The sequence below is a fragment of the Trachurus japonicus genome, chromosome 10, assembly GCF_045865225.1.
Source record: "Trachurus japonicus isolate A0001 chromosome 10, Traja_1.0".
Classification (NCBI taxonomy): domain Eukaryota; kingdom Metazoa; phylum Chordata; class Actinopteri; order Carangiformes; family Carangidae; genus Trachurus; species Trachurus japonicus.
This window is the reverse complement of record NC_140916.1, coordinates 6,157,242-6,177,232: the sequence shown is the minus strand read 5'-3', so window position 1 is coordinate 6,177,232 and position 19,991 is coordinate 6,157,242. Positions and strand designations below refer to the sequence as shown.

Genomic DNA, 19,991 nt, shown 5'->3' with positions numbered 1-19,991 from the left:
AAGGAGTCAGTCCTAGTGATGAACCTATAGGGAATACGCTCCACTTTGTTTTATGGAGCTTTAAAGAACCTTTCAGCTCATTGTGTAGCTGCCCAGTGCCCAGTCTGAAATCTTACTGCTTTGGTTCCTTCTCACCACTTTTTGCATTGTGATTTTTGGTCACAGCAGGCGGACATTTTCAGTTAAAAAACAAAACAAAACAGAGAGCTTCTATAATGCAGTGCACAATACCTGCCCAGCAGGCACACTCACAGCTAGAGACTACAGTAGTTAGTGAACAGAGTGGAGCAATTAGTGGCTAAAGAGCTGCGAGAAGAAAATGAATATTGGATTTCCATTCAATGGGGATCCAGAGACACAACTCCAAATGATTAATAGATGTTGCTCTGTGATTTCAGCATGGGACTAAGCGGCTGTTTGCTAAAATGTGGAATATCACCTTAAATGTGGATGTTTAGTTCACAACTTGCCCCCTAGTGGTCAAAGAAAATCAGTTATTGCAAGTGAAGTTTGTCTGGATTGTTCCTGCAGCCATACCGGTGTGTCCCACCAGTGACGGTCCAATGCAAAAACACCAACCTGCAACCTGGAAAATGCTGCTTTAACCTGGCTCAAGACATCTTTTCTTGTCCTATGAGGTTAATGTTTATTTGTGCATTGTCCCTTTTTTAAATAAATAAATTCCTGTCCTATCATAACCCTAGTCCATTTTTTTTTACTGATCATTGCTGTTTCCATGCACCACAGAGAAAAACATAACCAGAGGTCAGATTACAGACAGCAGCCAGTGGTAACAATGTTAAAATGTTTAAAGTTTTGAACACACACGTATAGGAACTATAAGAATAATATTGTCTTGCCAGTTTTGTGTGCTTTCAAATTAAGCCTCATGGTTTTCAAATGTAGCTGAGTCTTTGAGGTTGTGTCCTCTATTGTGATTTTAAAAGACAACATCCAGACTGTTAGTTTTACCGTATACCATGTCCACTTTAGTGTAACCATGCAGGTAATAATGTTCACAAGTAAATCCAGTTCATGTGTGATATAGTTTGTTTTTTGTTTTTTGTTTTTTTTACCAGCAGATATGATGTCACAGTTTGGGTGCGACTGAGAACTTTGAAATTAAAAAGAACAATAACTGTGATCAGAGGAAGCCGTATGCAAAATGTGAACTGGCTTCACAACAACCACAGAGATCTACTTGACTGCCACCCTCTTCCCTCAACCTATCTTGTTTGACTTTTTGTAGACTGCTAATTGTGTTGCCTATGCCTATATGATGTGTTTTCTTGCAGCTGTAACTGTCCTCAGCCAGAGAGACAAGATATGAGCTGAGAACCTCTCAGTAACTTTGTGAGTCAGCTCAGAGACTCAAACACAAAACCAGTGTACATGATCTTATAGACAGAACCTGCTCGTTAAAGTGGGTTATGATCCGGTCAGAGGTCCAACAGAGAGAAGTCACCACAGTCCATCAGAGCAGACCCTCGTTTTACCGGACAATGTGTGGATTTTAGTGTGTGTGTCTCTGTGTTTTTTTTTTCTTTCTAATTTCTCGCCCTCCCTCTCCACGTTCTCCACTTTTCCCTCGCAGTTCACAAGTGTTTGATTCGCTGTCTGGCCGTGCATATTAATGAGAGGGGGGACAGCGGGCTGCTTTTTAAAAGAGCTGCTGCCAGCCTCTCCACAGCGAGAGAGAGAGAGAGAGGGAGAGCAGCAGAGAGAGAAAGAGAGAGAGAGAGAGACGCGAGTGATTGGAGATTCATCCAAGCGCTCAGGACGCACAGACGGAGTTGCACAATCAGCGCTCCAAAGAGACTCCAAAAAGCTGAAACCCCCTCAGCGCTCCTTCAGTTCCGCCGTCCAACACCCTGCAAGTGGATATTATTTGCACTTCGAAAAGACTTTCTTTTTTTGTTGTTGTTTTTTCTTGTGTTTTTTTTGGCGCGTTTACTCGCACAGACCGTTTGGAGAGCTCGGATTTTTAGACGCCTGATTGAAGAAGAAGAAAGAAAATCCATCTTTCGTTCCTATTTGTGCAGACATGCATCGGTGCACAGCGGTGCTACTTTTGCTAGTGGTGGCCTTGTACCTCCTGAGCGCAGAAGGTAAAAAGAAAAATACTTTTTCTCCATTTGTTTAGCTTTAGTTTGAGTTTGTTCTCTTTTTTTGTCTCTTTGGAGAAGATGTAAGTGAATAACATTTAATAGGAAACACATATTTCTGACTCTGCATTTGGTTTGTGGTGTGTGAAAGAGGAGAGCATGAAGAACATTAGTGCAGAAACACTCCTCCTATCAAAAGTTAGTTTGAATCAAGATCCTCTCATTTCCAGTATGTTATGAAAACAACAGCTGTAAGTGCTCCAGTGATGCATGTACTTGCATGGTTCATAAAATGACTCTATGTTGACATCACCAATATACCACCAGCTGTATGAATTTTTACTTTTAACAACACACTGGGTCCTTCTAAAAGCCAGACTGCAAATACAATCTGATCTCATCATGAATCTTAAGTTGGCGCTCTCAAGCCTTCTCGCACTTCTCGACTGTGTGTGTTTGGCAAGACAAGTGAAGCTCACCATATGTAGTTGGAATAGCTGAAAGCCAATATTCATGGAGCCATGTGGAAGGGATGATGGGAGAAAATGGTGAAAATTAATGGAACCAAATGCCTTCTTTTTCTAATCGAAAAAATCATTTTATATTGAGTACATTGTATTTTGCATTACATTCACTGGCACCAATGGTTGTCTTTTCTCCATATATTTACTCATGTAATGGTTTCTAAAATAAGTGATTAGTAACATCCCTTGCTAGAAGAGAAGTAAGAAGAAAGTGGAAGTAGAAAGTAGAGCCCATCTCCTTCTATCAGAGATAGATGTTGGAGCTGTTTTTCTGATCCTCTGTGTTTCCTCACTTTTATTGGCCTTTGTTGTCCTGTGTGTCTGTGCCGTGAGGGCTGGTGACAGATTTAGAGGCAGGTGGTCAGGACATATAGCGAGCGAGTGATGGATGAATGGAAACCTTGGGACCCTCCAGGTCATCACCTCGCAATCATAAATATACAACCCAGCAAAACTCATTTCCTCAGCAGCAGCAACAACAACAAAAGGCTTGATAACTGAGCCTGGGAAAGATGTTTGATTAAAATAGTTACATCATCACCTGTTGTTTGCAAATGAAAATAAAGTAACTAAATGAATAAAAAGTCAGTTTTCCACAGGACATTTGAAGCCAGGTGTGATTCCTGCACAATTTGTCCCTTTGGATCTTTTACTATCAACCCAGAAGTTTACATTTTTTGAAATGCTTACCAATCAAACTGTTTTTATTTAAACAGTTACTGAATTGAGAGTTTTAATTGAAGTAAGTGAGGCACCAGACTTAAGCACTACTAATCCTCCTCATGAGTGTTTATTAAATATACGCTGCGGATTTCATGTTGATTGAAAGCCAATTTGTTTGCAAATCACACAGAATTAACTTTTCTATCAGTTCACTGGAAGACTTTACTTAATCTGTCACCACGCAGCTTCAGTGCCATTTATAATATGATATCATTAATTTGTACATTTTAAAGGTCCAAAACTATAAGTAGATTGTGTTACTGTTCTGAGAGAAAACACAGAGGACTGAAGACAGTTTGATGAATGTACAAAATGTGTTTGTTTCCTCAACAACAGCCTACAAGTGCAGGTGCACCAGAAAAGGACCAAAGATCAGGTACAAGGACGTACAGAAGCTGGAGATCAAACCCAAACACCCGTACTGCCAAGAGAAGATGATATTGTGAGTTAGACTTTTTTTTTCTTTTCTTTCTCTTCAACTATCACTCTTTTTCTTTTTGCTAGAGCCGATTTTTTTTCTCCCTGTAAGCTTTTTTCCACCTTTTAACATCCCCTCTTCATGTCTTCCATTTCGTCTTCCCTAAAAGAAGATATAAGATATATTTGAAGCTGTCCAACAGATAGATATACAGTTGTAACTATACCCTGGCTGCACTCCGAGGTACCATAAAAACATCTGGCAGCTTTACAGACATTATCAAAACATCCTGTCATCTGTGTTTCAAGCTCCTGGCAGGGTTCACAGTGTGATGATTTAATTGCACCCCACAGCCAGGAGGTAAATGTGATTTATTAATTGAATAAGTGGTGGGGAGTGAGGGTGGGAGTGGGGGTGGAGGGGACCAAGCACAGCTTTCCAGACTTCTGACAATAAATGAAAGCATTAAAGCCTGAAGCCTTACTAAAAGGTTTATAGACAGACTGTCCATTTGATCCTCCACCCCCTCTGTCCCCCTGCCATCTGACCTTTGACCCGTTAAGTCACAGCTTGCGCAGACAGACAGCTATTATGTTCAATTGCAGCTATCATGCAGTGCAGCAGGAACCTCTCTGATGATGACGAGGCCTCCGCTAGCTACTCCAGAGATCCAGACTGACTTAAAATGACCTGTGGTGCTCAGCCTGACATTCTTCCAGTCCTAAATAAATAACCTCTCTTGTCTACTGTGGGGGGGGGGGGGGGGGGGGGGTGAGAGGATGTCGAGTCTAACCCAGAGTTGGAAATGTGAGATGTGGTTGATTTCTGTGTGGAATTTAACTTACATGCCGAATTTATACATGAAGGGGCAACAACAGATGGGAATGTTATATCAGCCTCCCTCGAGCCAGTTTTGTGTGAAAGGCACAAACTCTGCTGCCACCTGCTGGCAAATCACAATATGACACAGGGAAAGATCTGAGTGACAGCAACAAGCCCTGAATGAAAACAAAATGCAGGTATCATTTAAAATATCCTATAAATCACACAGAGACGCTCTGCCTTCTTTTTATACTCTTCAAATTATGACATTTAGTTGTTGCACAGCAGTCGTATCAGTGTACTTTTACTACATCCCCTCTCTCAGGCTTCTCTCTGGAGCTGTACCCGATGAGAGGTAAAGGAACCAATCAGAAGAGAGGAGGCTCTGTGTCTCTCTTCTGATTGGCCTCTCTCTGAGGGATTGAATTGAATTAGAAATAATAGAAAACCACAGAAGTCCTGACAACTACTTTTAGGGCCTGCACACATACGTACACTACTTTGACACAGTGTTATAGAGAAGTTTCTGCTTCATAATTAAAAAAAACACATGAAAACCAATTGCTCTAATGTGCAAATTTACTTATTATGTCAATTTATATTATGTATTATAAATATTCAGATATTGAATTGTTGGTTGGTCACACAAAACAATAAAAATCTATATCAAACGATAATCAACATATGATGAGATAGCAAAACCTTAATATTCACAGATAACATCTTAGGAGTCTATATATAAAGGTAGATGAGTAAGAGTAAAAAGTAGTGTTTGTGAGTTAACCGTTAACCATGTGGTAATTGTGTAAGTGCGTGTGCACGTAGGCTACATGTGCGTGCATGCCAGAGATCAGACTCCCTCTCTGTGGACCCTCACAGGTCTGTGGTGGGTGTTACCCACTACGTAACTATTATTTAAGGACGCTCTATTAGCATGAGATGGGGGCCACCAGCCGCTGGTGCCCAGTGAAAAACGAGCCCCAGCGGACTCCGGAAAGCCACAAAAAGAAAGAGAGCAGGAGAGAAATGAGTGAGAGAGTCCCCCCTCTGGCCTTTGTTGTGGCCATTTGGCTTGCGACACTCAGCTTGGCATTCTGGGCGACCACTCCTAACCACAACACAGACGAGCTGAGAGCCGTGAAATGTCCCTTCTGTTTCCTTATTTTTATGTTATGTTTTGTTTTTGGTTTCTTTTCTTTTTATTTCCCTTTTAAATTAAATCTTTTACAACTTTATCTAATTCTTGCTCTTAAATATTATGTTTTTAATTGCATGCCCTTCAGCCGTCTCTATCGCGTCCTGTCTGTCTGTGTTTTTTGTTTCACTGCTTCTTTTCTTCAGCCCTGTTTTATGCCTTCATCAGTTCAGGCTCTCGTGTTCCTCTCTGGCTTGCTCTTAATGTCTCTTCTCCCTCTGTGCTCATGAAACATGTTGCGGACCATATGAGCTTTTAGAGCCAGTGGCTGCACTTCAGCTGCCCAGGTGAATGATAATGAGGAGGAACTAAAGCGCAGATTAACACAGTAATTAGGTAAAATTTAACCCCTGCTAAGCAGCCATGGATGAACACTGAAGGTGGGTTTATTACAGCCCCACAGATATGAGACCATTGGCATGCATGCACGCATACAAAAAGCACTTTCATGTTCTCTCTATCAAACACAGTGCTCAGTTCTTCCATTACAAAGCATTTAGAGCCGCCCAACTAAACCTCAATAGCCAAACAAAGTGACAAATGAATGGGCAGGAAAATAGATGCAAAACACTTTAATCTAATCCCTATAATTACTGAATGCAACATTTTATCGAGAGTCAAGTCTTTTCTCTCTCAGTCAGCTCATTGAACATTCATGATTTTCGTGAGCCTTTGAGTGTGTCACTGGATGGAAAGGCCCCATGGCACGGTGGGTGTTTTTCCCACATTTCTCTTGTTTGGCCTGAATATGCCACATGCAGGCAGACTGTCTCTGCCGTTGCCTCAAGCGGAGGGTTACAGACAGACCGACTGATTCACTGAGCTTACATGTCACATCTATAAGAGGCACCTTCATAATATTGCTTCATTGCTCAGGAACTGGCCTCCGAGTGCGAGCTGATCTTTTGAATCGGGAGGGCATTAAACTGCGGAAATGTTATTGAGGGAAGCAAAGAATAGCAGCTGAGGTTTGGGGCAAAAACATGTCAACCATGACACAACTTGACAAGTTTCCATTCACCCGATTCAGACGGGCTTTCAGATGGTTTGAAATAGTTCAAATCGTCGTTTTTAACTTCATTCAGCTCCTCTGAAGTTCATTTTAAAGCAACATAGTACAAGGTGGCTCTTGTATTTGATCTCAACCCTCTCTCTCAAACTACTGAACACCTTGGTCTCCAAATATATTGTGCAGCTTGATCAAACTATATTGAGCCATGTGGTTGCACTGGGAGGTCAAAAGGAGGTGAGAAATGAATTGGTTGAATTATTCTGTCAAAATGTTTCGTTAATTTCTTCTTTCAGAAATGTTCACATCGCATTGGCGGCACACCATGTTTTTATTCAGCATTTTGAGCTCCCAGGCTTTCATCAGAGTGGTGAAACCAAACGGTTGTGGCAGTAACATTAGAGCTTTTGGGTTCAATAATATGTTTCTCCTCTGCTCCCTTGCTCAGCGTGACAATGGAGAACGTGGCTCGGTTCAAGGGGCAGGAGTACTGTCTTCATCCCAAACTTCAGAGCACCAAGAATCTGGTCAAATGGTTCCGCATCTGGAAGGACAAGCACAGGTAATAAACCTCTGATAAGGAGTCAGAGTTAGACGTCCATTATGTGGTTTGTGGGTTTCTAAGACTGACTATGTGGTTGCAATGCACTCGGTTTGGGTTCTATGTCCAATCTATTACAATAATTGCAGCAATATAATTGTTACAGTTTTCTAATTGCGATTAAAAAAATACTCTCAGTCTCATTCCTGATTATATTCACAGATTTGTTGTGAGCTTAGGCCAAAAGAGTTCATGAACATTATTAGAGGACGTATTTTGACACATTCTATTGACTATTTTGGCTCCTCTGATTAATATCAATCCTGTAATCCTTTGGTTTTATGACCACTTCAACACTGCGGGGAATCAGCTTCTTTGCCTCCTGGTGGAGATCTAGATGAGAAGCTCTTATTTTGAAGCTACAGCCAACAGATGGTTGTTTTTCCTTCACTTAAAGACTGCAAACATAAGGAAACTCTTAGCATGGCTGACCAGAACCTAAAGATTAATCAAACTATTATCAATATATTAGGTCTATTGAAAAAAAAGTGTTAAAATTACAGTTTTTCCATTTGATTAAGATACAAACCTTGAATACTCATGAGTAATTATGGCATATAGCCCTCGCCCACCTAACACAAGCATGCATCCAAACATCCTGAGAGCTTTATTGATTTTGGTTTGTTGAAACTCATCCTCTCAGTGTCTCCACCTCGGGGAGGTCAGAGGTCAGGGACGTCCACGGACAGAAGCTCTGGGGCAATGCAGTCGTACACAGGCGCATTTCTACAGAAACTGTAGATTAGAGAGTGATTAAACCTCTGACCTTCCACAGCCACAGGGCCGGTGCGTTCAATACAAGAAACGTTTGATCTCTGTTTGTCCGGAGACCAGGGAGGGGAAAAATACAGAAAACTTAAATGTGAAGTAAATGCAGCCAAAGAATCTTAAATCTTTAAGAAAGAAATGGATACACACTGCAAAAACTCAAAATCTTACCAAGAATATTTGTCTTATTTCTAGTCAAAACAAATCTCATTATACTTAAAATAAGACACATCACATTAAAAAGTAGCTTGTTTTTGACACGTTTTACTTCTTTCAAGCATATAACTTGAAATCCTAGCAGATAGTGGAGCAAATTTTTCTTTCTTATTACAAGCACAAAAAACTTGTTTTCACTGGCAGATTTTTCTACTTATTTCAAGTGAAAATTTGTTTGAAACAAGTGAAAATTAACTAAACACAAGTTCATTTTTAGGTGATGAGTCTTATTTTAAGTGGAAAGAGATTAGTTTTGACCAGAAATGAGACATTTTCACAAGAAATAAGACAAATATTCTGGGAAAGATTTTGAGTTTTTGCAGTGCATGTTTGAAATCACAGCAAATGTTAACCCTACGTTTGTTTCCTCTTCAGGGTGTACGAAGCTTAAAACGTCGGCTCCTCCAGCACACGTGGATCAAGTGAGACAAAACAAAACAACATCACCACCACCAGGACTCTTTTTATGAAGTGCAAGATGTAATCTACAATCAAACTGTACTTCTCCCTCTTCTGCCTGAGATCTGTCAAACGCATTAAGAGATATCTTTAGTTCGTATAGAAGCTGGTGGGCTCGTTTTTTTAGTCGGCCATCAATGTAGTTACAGCCACTCACCGCTCCAGTCTTTACAACTGTAGTTACTCTTGTCATCGCACACAACACTGTCCGTGTTTCAAACAGTTGTAGGTTTGTCCAGATACAATTTAAAGGGATTTCTCTTTTGCTTCGGGTTTTTTAGGCTTCTATCAAAATGAAGAATGTGTCGTTTTGCAAGGAAACAAGGAAACCTTCCTTACACAGATGCAGTGTATGTGTTTCTGTTTTCACTACTCTGTGTTCAACATGACAGGTGTGATATTTGTACAATGCCAACCTTTAGGATCTGGTGTACCTGTGTTTAAGAGGTTGTAGTACAGTAGAAGAGCTGCGACGAAGGCTCTCGGTGAGTCTGTAGAGCAGAGGAGGTGGTTACACATCATCACATGCATCTGTTTCTATTGTTCAGTCAGATAGAGGAGATCTACCACTGTGTGTGTGTGCGCGTGTGTGTGTTTATCAGGTCCATGCTAGTTGTACGTGTCAAAACAAACACACCACTCTGCAGCACACACTAAATATTAAAGAATACAAATAGTTTGTATGTGCCATTGCTACATACATTTTACAGTCTGTAGATTGGAGTGATGATTAAAACACTAAAAAAAGCAAAAAAAACAACAAGACTGTCTGCAGTTTACATCAACATGAGAAGATACAGTATATATTAACTTTTATATACTCTGACATTTTTTGTTCCACCTGTTGAAAAAAAATGAAACAATACAAACTGCCTACATTACATCACCATGGTACTGAGCTATGAGAGCTTCTTTAAAGGATAAAACTGATAATATTGTATTTTTGTTTTTGTTTTTTTGCGAACTAGCATCCAGTAAAAATAACCCATTCATTCCTGCTGAAGTCTTAATTTTTTAAAAATGTTTATACTTTAAACAGGTGGGCACTGTAGTTCTTACTTTTTAGTCAGCAGAACTCAAACAGGGTTTTTTCTTACTATTTTAGCTGTGGATTTGCACACATTGGGTTCCTTTGTGAGTGTTTATAGCAGCACAGTGACTAGTGCATTTTAAACTACAGTGCCCATGTAGTGTTAATAAGGAACCATATCAGCCAGTGCAACAGTGACACCCACTGACAACAATTGAACGACTACGACACAGAGGAGGAAACTATCAGGTTTTTTATACACAGACAATACTTACTAGTACGGTTGATTAATTGATGGTTTTGTTTTTTGCATTTGATTTGTTGACAATAAGAAAAAGTGCATTATATTATCAAGTTTATTCTTTAAAAATGTCTATAGACTGTCATGTTATGAAAATAAGCACAGGTCCACATTTCACAGGTAACAATTTTTTTCTTTTTTAAGCTCTGAAAAGAGACAATTTGAAGATTCAAATTATACTCCCTGTGTCTGCATATAAAACAACCCTCATAAATGACATCACAATGTACATTTAGACATATTACAGGCTTTTCATTTGTGCTGCTAATGATCATTTCACTGTCTCCTACAGCCCGACATGGGTTTTGATACTCTGCTCTTTTATGATCTCTCTTCCTGTAGATCTCCTGAACAATACTGTCAATTGTGTTATTTCTTTGTATGCCGTGGATACACTTTGTAATAATAACTGTTGGGTGTTGTTTTGTTGCCACCAAACAGAACTCACACACAAATATATCTGCATATATACAAAAACAACACATTTTCTTTTACCTTTTGAAGAATGTGCATTACTCTTGTTTTATATCTTATATATAAATATATATAAAGAAGCATTTTGTAAATGGACCAGTATAGCCTATATGTTAGTGAGAATGAATTCACCTTAAGACTTTATAGTGGCATATTGTATTACTGCATTGTAGTTGTTTTTTGCTTTTGTTTATTTAAATCTTGGTTTGGTAACAGATATTTGGAGCGTGAGTGTTTGGACTGGCCCACCAAACACACAGGTAGACGTTCCACTGAGTATAAAACAATAAACGCAGCAATAAATGTCTAGAGCAGCTCATGTCTGCATTTCATTCATTGGATTATCTACTGCAATCAAAACTGAGACAAAGGAGAAAAAAAAACTCTGTTGAAGCAGATGTGTAAAGGGGAAGGAAGACAAAGAGAGTTCCTTCAAAGTAAAGTGCTGCGAGTGAAGCAGTCCACCAGGTGGCGTTATATACCAGCTGACTGTTGTCAGGCCAACTCTAGGTGGTAATATAATAGGCACATAAACACATTGATTCACACATATATGGAGACAGAGTAGATAAAATAAGTCACAGTTAAAACTCACATGTACATTTTATAAGATCATTTTTTATTACTTGTAATAAATCAAAATTACCAAGTGGTTCAAAATTTCAATGCTGGCTTTGCAAATGTCTAACGTCAGTCGCTATGAAGACCTAAATGTAGGGAAAAAGCATGCAGAAGAAATCTAACATGATTTATTTGAGTTTAAGTAAATGCAACACCAAAAAAGTGTACTTAGGACTGACAAAAGTAAGATTAGTAAATTTAATGCACCTCTACAAATGTTATGTCACCACTTTTTCTTATTAATGAGGCCTCAGATGTTTGTCTACAACATGCATACATTGTAATGTGTAATCATATAAATAAAGTGTCTATTAGAATGTGTGTAAAATTGCTTCCAAAAAAGCTAAAATGCTGTGAGCACAAAAAGTAAGGTTGTAGGTTGTAGGTTACACTCTGACAGTGTGACAGTGAAACTTGATTGGTTGGTTGGTTGCTGACTTAAAAAATAGAGATCGAAGAAATCAAAAACTATATATCTATCTTATCTAGGGCTATATTGTTATCCGGCTGTGCTGTAGTAAGTATTGCTGTCTCTGCCTGCTGTCTGCAAGGCGGGGTCAGTATTTGGCAGCTGTCTCCCGCTGTGCTCAGAGTGAAAGAGGCGGGGTCAGTATTTGGCAGGTTCGTCCCTGGAGGGTGTGTGTATCTGTATGTGTATGTGTGTGTGCGTGTCTGAGACTCGCTAAGCAACGACCTGCGACTGAGAAACGGGCATCCGAGCCAGAACCAGTCCGAGCAAAAAAAGAAAGAAAAACAGGAACCACATTATTTTCTTCGGGTGTCTTTTTTTTTTTTTTCTGCAATGTTCCCGACGATATTTCTCCACCGCCTGCTCTGATCCCGTCGAAGTTGCCGTCTCTCCAGACGTCGGCCACACAACGACCAAACAAGAAATTAATGCATCTTGCTCCGCGGTGCTGTTTGTTTTGACCTGGTAAGGAAACTGCTGCTGCCGCTGCTGCTGCCGCCGGGGAAGCGACTGATTAGCCTATTAGCTTAGCTTCCTCCGGCTAACAGCTTCTTCTCCCTCTGATTCACTCAGCATCTTATCTTAGGTAGCTTAATGCTAATGCTAGGCTAGGCTAGGCTAGTAAGCTAAGCGAAGCTAACTGTGCCAGACGCTTTTGTGTTGTCTTGTTTTTAATTAATAATTCACTCACAGGTGGTTTATGACTTTGTTTTATGTGTCGTGCATGTTGTGTGTCTATTTTAGAGGCTAATAATGAAGTGTGCGGCGGTTGTTAAAAAACAAAACAAAACAAAAAAACCGTTGGTGGATTTTAAAATTTCTTGTTCATTTGGTGCAGCTAACGGCTAACGGTTAGTTCCATCACATCTGTGGCTCCTTCGCACCAAGAGAAAGAAAAAACTGTGTTAAATAATTAAATATTTGGAGATATATTTAAGTATTTTCATGAGCTGAACAATGTCTCTTGTTTTCAGTTTCATTCCACAGTTGTTACAGTTACAGTAGTTTGTTTTTTCCGCTCCTGTTATCAGGAATGTAAAGATGATAATTGAGAATCACCTGGATTCGTCCACACACACAGCGTTCAGATTCAGAAACCTAACGTACATCCTGTGTTGTTGTTTTGTTTTTAGAGTTCGCTTTCTTTTCTTTCTTTCTTTCGAGCTGTGTGGATCACATTAGTTTCGTTTTCTGGTCTGAGTGTTGTTAGAAAGCTTCATCTTTTTTGCTTTTACACTGATGCTCTAGTCTACACGGTGCTGCTGGTGGTGAAGGCGACTGTGCTGGAATGTTCTGGTGTTTTTTTGTGGCACCGTGGCGACACAGCCATTAGCCATTAAAACTAGTTTGGCTGCCCTTGGTTTCCCTTGATTAATAGTTTATTGTGTGTAATAATAGATTCAACAGCGTCGTTCGTGCAAGGCTGACTTTCATTTCTGGTACTCCCCTGAAATCCTTTTGCATGTTATGGGCTACCAATTGCATAATCGTATCCGTAGCCGTTGCCCTGAATTAGGACGGATTGGCCGCACCATATGGTGTCTTATAGGAATAAGTGGAGGAGGAGCCGTCATGTATTTACAGATGTAGCTACACTGCAGGATATTAGTGTGCAACATAGACAGGCAAACACTGAGATAGTTAGTTGCATGAGCAGCACAAAGTTCAAGCAGTGGTAGAACTGAAACTATCAATTGATTAGTTCAGTGACACTGCTTTGATTGTGGATGAAACATGCAGGTAATTTTCCAGCTATAATATCCGTGACCGGGCAGCTATTTATGATGGGAAAGTTTAGCCTATCACTTAACAATATCATATTATGACACATCATGCACACGCACATACCCGTATGTATGTATGTATTGCAAATTTAATGAATAAACATCTCTATTATTAGCCTATTCTAAAAAATAGTTATACATATTGTTTTCATCAGCTAATCTCTAAAATTTGTACTGTTACTCATATAAAACAAGCATAAAAAGCATAGCCTAATTCAATTTGAAATGTAGAGTATATGTTAGTAAATTCATGGCTAAATAATAATATTCTATAATGACTTTTTTTTTTTTTTTTTTTTACACGTTATTGGAAAAGTGCCAAATATAGGAAGTCTTTTTTATTTTTTATTGCTGCTTGTCTTTATATTTTTATTATTATTAAAATTGTGTTTTTGTTCGGCTCTGGGAAGATGTGATGGGTGTTTCATGAGTGGCAGCCGTTAATAGAATCTGTTCTACAGTCCAGCATACCAACAATATTGTTAGTAGCTATGCAGATGTTTTTTTTTTTTTTTTTAAAGGGATTTGAAAGAGTATTATGTTTCCATGCTTGCTGTCAGTGCAAAGATAATCAGCTTCAAGCCTGACATAAAACTAGAGGAAGTTATTTATTTAAAGTATGTAAATGAAGTTCTCCTTGTTACTTGCTCATGCTGACTAGTGTGTGGTTTTGAGCTTGCTAAATATAACAATACACTAACGCACTGTAAATACTGACAGGGAAATTCTCCAAACTCTGGTAAATAAGCTAAAGAAATGTTCAGCTGTCACAGTCTGTGGAAATGTGTTTTTAGGTTTCTGGCAACTATAACAACACAAACAAGTGAGATGTAATCTGCAGCTACATTATAGAGTATACATGAATCTATGGTGTTATCTGAAGGCCTTGTGCAAATGAAGTCCTATATTTCAGTGAAGTTTAACCTCTTAGCAAAACAGCGTGGTTATTGTGTAAGACGCAGCAGGTATATCTGTAAACAGTCTGGATTAAAGGTCAACTGTGTGAAGTGGTGCTGATGTTGGAGAAATGTTACTAGGATGGTTGTTGAGTCAGCTGCTGTAATACACTTTGGATTGACACGGTCAACTTTGCTCTTAGTTTCCAATATTGTTGCACATAAAATGAATTCAATCTAATACAACAGCCCTGAGAAAAACCTGATGGAGGTCATAAGGTTCAGTTTTTTGTTGAAACCCTTTTAGTGGTGCGTTGATTAAACTTCATGGTCATTCTGGAGGCTGCAGATTGTGGCGGTGTCAAACTGGGTGACATACTGCTAGCTGTAAACCTGTGCCTGAACCTACAACCATTTATGTGAAGCCTTTTGGATGAGAGGTGAAACGTCTTCCCAGACAAATAACTAAGTCCAGTTGCTTTCGATTTAACCTCCTTTGAGATACTGCTAGCTGATATTTCCATTTGTTTTTTTACTGAAGCTCATTGATATGTTAGGTAGAAAAGTCAATGCCTCTTTTGAAACAATTTCAACTGCGCGATATATCGTTTTACATCGCACATCACAATGTGTGCATGTGCGATAACCACATCGCAGGATATGCAATGTTTTCTCTCTCTCTCTTTTTTAACATTTCAACTTTGGTTTTGCTTCTGAAAAGCTCTGAACCAGCTCCTTGCGCCGCTCTCTCTCTCTCTCTCTCTCTCCCTCACTTGACTGAGCAGGCAGCGGCGTCGCCCCTCCTCCCCAACACACCGAGCGAAAGCAGCATAAATGTAAACTGACTTTTTCGCACGTCTGTGGTTGTTTTTCTCACCCTGTGTGAGGTGCTGTGGGGTGCATCCAGCTGAACGGAGCCTGTAGACCGTGTCATGAAAGTGAAACGTAACGTGTTGCGCACTGCATGTTTGCAAATATCTGCCTGTCAGTCACAGAGCACGGGCGCTTAAGAAGTTTGATATCAATACAGGAGCACCTAAGAAGACTAAATGTCAGTCCTTATTGTTTAATATCGCAATATGTATAGCAGAAAATGAAAATATCGCAATGTCATTTTTTTTCCAATATTGTGCAGCCCTAATTTCAACCAAAGCAGAACATGCAGTAGGAATAATTGCAGAGCTTTGACATTAGATTGCAATAATTTGTGATGTGTTGATTAATTTGTTTTTTCAAGTGAATTTGCAAGTTTACGCTGACAAAGGAACTCTTACTGATAAATTTAGCAGCAAATCTTCACATATGAGGGATTAGCTGCCTTGTTCAGGTCATTCAGCAGAAAGATTTTTGAGTGCTGAAGTTACTCTAGGACAGTATTGATACTCACAGATATAAGTAGTGACATGTGTAGAGTTCATTTTCATTGAGTCCACCTCAGCTGAACCTACAACCATTCATGTGAAGGACCTCACGTATGCACATACCGACAGTGTCAAATCTCCAGGCTCCCGGAGTGTGAGATAAGACTGTGTACGTAAGACGACCCATAGTTTTTATATGGAAGGAAAATACGCAAGCACACAGCAGTGTCATAACCACACAGCTGCCTGCAGTGTGGGATTGTTGTAGCCAGGTCAGTGAGTGGTTGTTTTAGACTCTGTGGACAGGCGCCAAGCTAAACCAAATGCGGTCCAAATCTCTCTAAAGCTGGCCTCACTCTGCCAGAAATTTACCAGATTTAATGCGACTAATCCCAGTCTGCTTATCTTCACACCTGTATGAGAAACGTTGTTCTGAAACCGCCGCCGTTATTATTTAATATAGCTTTTTTACTCAGTTAACTATTGTGTATTTTGTGAGTCACAGGAATCCAGAGATGGCATTTAGAAACTGCAGTGATGTTCAGGAGGAATCAAAGCAGTGGAATAGATAACTCGGTATCAGCAAAGAGCTTGTGGGAACCCTGAGCATCGTCTCCTGCTGTACATTAAACCAAAAAGGCTGAAGGCGGTTTTGCACAGACCGGCTCTGACCTGGTCCAAAGACTGTGTAATTGGAGATGATCCATTAGGAGGCTGAAATAACAAAGACTTCTACAGAAAATAATCATCTTGTTATTCATGTGTTTTTATGCGTTATTTTCCCCCAAGAATATCTGAGAAAAGAACACGGGTATTTCCCTTCTTATTCTGGTGTTTGAAGTTGAAGATGAGTTTGAACACTGATAGATAAACCATGTTACAATAATACTACACAAATGTTGGTTTTTGCAACACATTCTCAAAATGTTGAAGTTGGAACAACAACATTGTTTTAGTGTAAAAAAGTGACTTCAACCATTAATTTATAATGAAAAACAATTTATATATTTGTCAGAAGGGGAAAACAACCAGTCATTTCAGCCCTGTGAAAGATATTTTCATAAAAGGGAGTAAAAACCAAAACTCACAGAGTTGAAAGGGAAAATTTCTCTTAATTTCAATACTACCGTACTTACAGTATTGTGCACAAAAATGAGTTGCTCACTGAGCACTAAAAATGTATTTGCATATTTCTGTCTATTCAGCAGCTCGTGAGAGGAGCTCTGCAGACATTTTGCTTAGTGGACTAATATTCTGGTGGTTAATCCATATTAGTGTACGGCAATATGAGGATATGCACTTGGGGGGGAGGGGTTTGGAGATTTGTCATCCATTAAAAATGTTACTATCCCCTTTTCTGCCAAGAAAGCTCTGGGTTTGTTTGTTTGCTTTTAATCTCAGGTTGTCTTAGGTCATTTCAGATGATGGTGCAGAGCAAATCAGTTGGAAAGAGTGCATTTAAGCGATATTGGATTTAAGGATTTGGCATCACTTTACAGAAATGCCTTGATTTTCAGGTATGTAATCCACTGTATTAACCCAAAACAAGACTTTTTAGTTAGATGAACAAGACTCTAGGCACAGTTGTTGACATCATGATACTTGTCACTGGTTATTGATCAGGTGTTTCGTTAAACATGCTCTCATGTTGCTGTATAGTTTAACATAGGCTGAAGAAGCAGATGGAGAAATCCTATGCTGAGCAGCTGGTTTGGGATGAAGTAATCGGGAGGTGACAACATGTTCTCAGTAGGTTTAAAGCCAGAGCTCTAAGTGTACAGCATCTGCTCAAAGTGTCGAGCCACAACACCGATTGCACAGTGATGAAAGTCCCATGACTGTAAATACAGGATGACAACCTGCCGTGGCCTCTATCGATAACCTCAGGCACCATTTCCTCACTTAGTATCACATGAAATCTGTCAATGTCTGTTTGATGGTGGAGAAGGTGTGATCAGAAAGCTGGGTGGAAAATTCAAAGATCTCATTTTGTGTATTGATCAAAAGAAAAATATCTTATTGGATTCAGCCTGGGTTGAATTCTATTTTCTAGAAGTCAAATTGAGATCAGTCAGTCAGTCAGGCAATCATCACCCCCTCAGATCGCACCAATTCCTACTCGCCTGTTGTCAGGTAGACCAGTGATTTGCAGATACATCGGCTAATAGATTAATTTGACCTTGACCTCTGCGTTGAGCTTTGCTGGCTGGAGCTTGGCAGAGCTCGGCTTGGATTGGACAGTGAAGTAATAAAGTCTGTTTGCTGGCAGCAGACCCAGTGATCAAAACCAGCCAGTGCTGCTCTGGAGCCATTTAGGTCACGTTAGACAGCGAGTCATTGCTCACTTAGATGAATTACAATAAAGTAGTGCTTTTGCGGAGCTACGCTCAATAGGTCATCTCTGACTTCTGTGTAGAACCAAATACTATAATCGAATACAAGGGCATTTTAATTAATTTTCATATTGACACATTTGGGACAAACATTGTTGAGTACATGTTACAGGTCACAGAGGTTTAATTAAATTAGTTTTATCTGCAGCAAGGTTCATCTTTTGTCTTAAATTATGGGTGTTTTTTTTAATTGTGGAAATTAGGAACCTACATAATGGGCTTTGTGGCTTTTGTGGCCAGAACAATTAGTTGATTACTTAATTCGTTTATGGAAATATGCTAGATTAATGCAGCTATTTTAAACAAAAACGCAAACATGCTCTGATCTCAGCCTCTGTTAGGACTTTATACATTGGAGTGAACTGAATATTTATAATCTTTGGTTTTATCACAATATAATTCCTGTCAAAATTCACAAACGATAACATCAGATTGATGCCCACCCAGGTCTTCAGTTAGTGTTAGACCTAAAACCTGCAACAGTATTGTTGTGTATCAGGTGATGGTGGTGGTTTTCAGAGTTAAATCTAAGAAATGGTTTCAGTTTGGTGGCTGCTGTAAACACGGACTTCACCGGCATATTCAGCTGCTTTCGTCCCCAGTGGAGTGGCGGTTTAAAAGAAGGAGGAACTCATAACAGGGGTATCTGAAACAGAAAATCTGCTGCGTGTTCCTCACATGACGCTGACTCGGACATTTTCCGGCGCTTTTTACAGTTTAAGGTGCATGTGGTAAAGAGGCATTTGACTCTTGGCCACAGAGAAATTGAGCAGCAAATCCTCAGTGATCTCAGTCATTTGTCTGCTTCAACTCTTGAGTGATTGTTTTACTGGCTGGACCCATAGGCCTGAAACACACATCTCTGACCCTCTACCATTTGTTAATAAGCATACATTTGGAAATACTAAGAAAGTAAAGTAAAGCACTGGCAACATAAAGCTTTGATAACCGGTCACCTCCTGTATATTCGGTGAGGCAGTCTTTCCCACTGCACCGTCAGTTAGCTTGGTCACTGTTTGTGTGCTCTTCTGTAGCTCATTTGTCAGTGGACTCTCACAGCTGGTGTTTTGATGTATTGTTTACACAACGGCACACACACACAGATGGAATCGGCAGGACTCGTACTATCCCATGAAAGCTATTTGTTCTATGTTAATTAACTCTTAGTCTTTTTATAGAGCAAAGACTGTTTATATAATTGTTGCATGCTTGGGATTTCCTCATTGATTCATTGTCGTCTCACTTCCTCATCGCTGCATCGCTGCTTTCATAGAGCTGTCGGGCGTCTACTGTGCCGAGAGTGAAGATGGCAGATCTTCTGTGAATACAAAAAAAAAAGGCAGAAGTGTTCTGGCTGGTATGGCAACGCGCTGTGGTCTGGAAATTTCCATCAGTAGGAGACGCAGCGAGAGGGTGAGGTGGTAACAGATCAATACTAAATCAATAAAGCTCAATGTCGTTGCCTTGCTGAGGTTGGGATCCCAGTTAATCCACGATGCACTGATGCTGCTGTGAATTTGAGCTCCTTGTTGTGTATCACTGTGAGGCAGTGAAAACCCCCTTTTGCACATTTTAGGCCTAAGGAGCACTAAAGAGATTTACAGTCACAGTGAGGGATGGGAACTAGGAATTTCATTCTAAATAATACACATCATTGAAATCCTATGCATCATGAGTTTATCAATACCGTTGTTGTTGTTGCTGCCAGCATGATATTTTAACCGAAACTTACAACAAGCGGTCATGGCATTTTGAAGAATGTCTTCTCTTAAACACTCTATGCATGACTGTCACTGCTTTCCAATCCAAGCAGCAAGGCCGT

General features: G+C 39.8%; 3 protein-coding genes across 14 annotated transcripts in view; all 3 read left to right on the top strand.

Moving 5' to 3' along the window:
* The window catches only part of ctbp1 (C-terminal binding protein 1), a 207,229-nt gene that overhangs the window by 8,605 nt on the left and 178,633 nt on the right, over positions 1–19,991 (top strand). The gene's annotated exons all lie outside the window — the stretch shown is intronic.
* cxcl14 (chemokine (C-X-C motif) ligand 14) lies at positions 1,715–10,954 on the top strand. The gene is made up of 4 exons (XM_085789040.1): positions 1,715–2,108; positions 3,689–3,794; positions 7,245–7,358; positions 8,757–10,954. Exons 1-4 carry the CDS (start codon positions 2,045–2,047, stop codon positions 8,770–8,772), a joined length of 300 nt encoding a protein of 99 aa, XP_085645166.1. The 5' UTR covers positions 1,715–2,044; the 3' UTR covers positions 8,773–10,954.
* The window catches only part of fam13b (family with sequence similarity 13 member B), a 76,518-nt gene continuing 68,450 nt past the window's right edge, over positions 11,924–19,991 (top strand). For 6 of the 12 annotated variants that reach the window (XM_085789037.1, XM_085789036.1, XM_085789034.1 and 3 more), the window contains exon 1: positions 11,974–12,200. The gene's annotated coding sequence lies outside the window, so the exon portion shown is untranslated. Of the gene's footprint in view, positions 12,201–19,991 lie in introns of all 12 variants that reach the window. The other 6 variants (XM_085789039.1, XM_085789033.1, XM_085789035.1 and 3 more) reach the window with 3 other exon arrangements.

Bases quoted from the DNA above. Each gene is read 5' to 3' on its own strand.
- cxcl14 (XM_085789040.1), top strand. From the start codon at position 2,045: ATGCATCGGTGCACAGCGGTGCTACTTTTGCTAGTGGTGGCCTTGTAC. The intron at 2,109-3,688 runs GTAAAAAGAAAA...CCTCAACAACAG, and splicing joins GTACCTCCTGAGCGCAGAAG to CCTACAAGTGCAGGTGCACC. The intron at 3,795-7,244 runs GTGAGTTAGACT...TCCCTTGCTCAG, and splicing joins TGCCAAGAGAAGATGATATT to CGTGACAATGGAGAACGTGG.